The 1,789-nt window shown below is 38.3% G+C and overlaps 1 protein-coding gene across 1 annotated transcript; it reads left to right on the plus strand.

The window, feature by feature from the left end:
- The first annotated feature begins 268 nt into the window (after positions 1–268).
- Positions 269–1,508, plus strand: LOC116119537 (thioredoxin-like protein CDSP32, chloroplastic). The gene has a single exon (XM_031405475.1). The coding sequence runs from the start codon at positions 386–388 to the stop codon at positions 1,277–1,279; it is 894 nt and encodes a 297-aa protein (XP_031261335.1). The 5' UTR covers positions 269–385; the 3' UTR covers positions 1,280–1,508.
- The last annotated feature ends 281 nt before the right edge of the window (positions 1,509–1,789 follow it).

Genomic DNA, 1,789 nt, shown 5'->3' on the forward strand with positions numbered 1-1,789 from the left:
TAGGATCTCGGGCCATTTGCTGCTTTGTGGAATAACTCAAGATTACATCAAGATTTGGGCCTTCTTATCGTAAAAACAAATTTGGACTCCAGGCCCTGCATGACCAGTGCATGTTTCTGTGTAAATAAAAATGTAAAAGAGAAGAAAAGAAAAAGATATAGCTGGCCACATAACCATGATCTTTTCCTGGCGAAGATATTCAAATATGGATAAATATAATCCACAAACCAAACGAGTGGACGCCATTACTGATTAGTGAGATTTTCTTGATAGAATCCTTAGCTTCTCTATCATATCTCTCTGCTTTTCTCTGAAGCCCCATACTTTCCCATAAGTCAATTCTCCTTCATTACTGTTACTCAGCACCTCTTCCCTCTCCCCTGCTATGGCTGCCGTTACTAATTTCATTTCCAAACTACCTTCGTCTCTGTCGACCACCCGTAAAATAACTCCTATTTCCTTCAGCAATTCCTTTTTGTTACCCTTTGTCACCAAACCGAAATCTCTAGCAACGAAACTAGATCTAAACCGAACAAACTTCATAGTAAAGGCTACAGCTGTTCCTGGGACTAAAAAGTCTGCAAGTGATGAGAGAGTACAGAAAGTCCATAGCATAGAAGAATTTGATGAAGCCTTAAAAAAAGCCAAAAACAAGCTTGTTGTGGTAGAATATGCTGCTACTCGGAGTGACGAAAGCAGTAAAATCTACCCTTTTATGGTTAATCTTAGCAAGCAATGCAGCGACGTGGAGTTTCTTCTTGTCATGGGCGATGAATCAGAGAAAACCAGAGAACTTTGCAAAAGAGAGAAGATAGACAACGTTCCACACTTCAGCTTTTATAAAAGCATGGAGAAAATTCATGAAGAAGAAGCGATTGGCCCGGATCAGCTTGTTGGAGATGTGCTGTACTATGGTGATAATCATTCAGCTGTGGTACAGTTGCATTGCAGAGAAGATGTTGAGAAGTTAATCGAAGAACATAAGGTTGATAATAAGCTGCTTGTTCTTGATGTGGGGTTGAAGCATTGTGGACCATGCGTCAAGGTATATCCAACGGTTCTAAAGTTGTCCAGGCAGATGGATTCAGTGGTTTTCGCAAGAATGAACGGTGATGAGAATGATAGCTGCATGCAGTTCTTGAAGGACATGAACGTGATTGAGGTGCCGACATTTTTATTCATCAGAGATGGCAAAATATGTGGAAGGTATGTGGGTTCTGGTAAAGGGGAGCTTATTGGGGAGATCCTTAGATACCAAGGAGTTCGAGTGACTTATTAAAAACAAGGTGACTGTTTCAGCAAAAAAAATTTAGTGAAACGGGTCATATACAGAAATTAATTTGAAGCCTTACGAAATTACATAATAGTAAGTTATGGGGTGGTAAAGGAAAATTTTAATTGTACTCATAGATGAATTGCGGTGGCTGTTGGTATTGTAGAACCAGTTTATCGTATGCTTTGTGATGGATGATTAATATAAAACTTTTACCTGTCTGTTTTATTATGTAGAATCGTTCTACAATTGAGGTGCTACTCTACAAGCAATCTGTGCCTCCCTTAAATACATACGAATGCTTTGAAAGGGCCCAATCGGGTTTTGTTCATTAAAAAAATTGTGAGAAAAAATTATTATTTGGAATGTGAAGACTGAATATGACATCAATATTTGATGTAGGTTTGATTGATTCTTGAACCCTTTTTGTCAAATAAACTTGTGTTGCTCTGCAATGAATTATCCCTTTCCAGTCATAAATTGTAGGCATTGTATTTATGTAAGTCTTTGTCACTG

The sequence above is a fragment of the Pistacia vera genome, unplaced genomic scaffold (assembly GCF_008641045.1).
Source record: "Pistacia vera cultivar Batoury unplaced genomic scaffold, PisVer_v2 Contig893, whole genome shotgun sequence".
NCBI classification, from domain to species: Eukaryota; Viridiplantae; Streptophyta; class Magnoliopsida; order Sapindales; family Anacardiaceae; genus Pistacia; species Pistacia vera.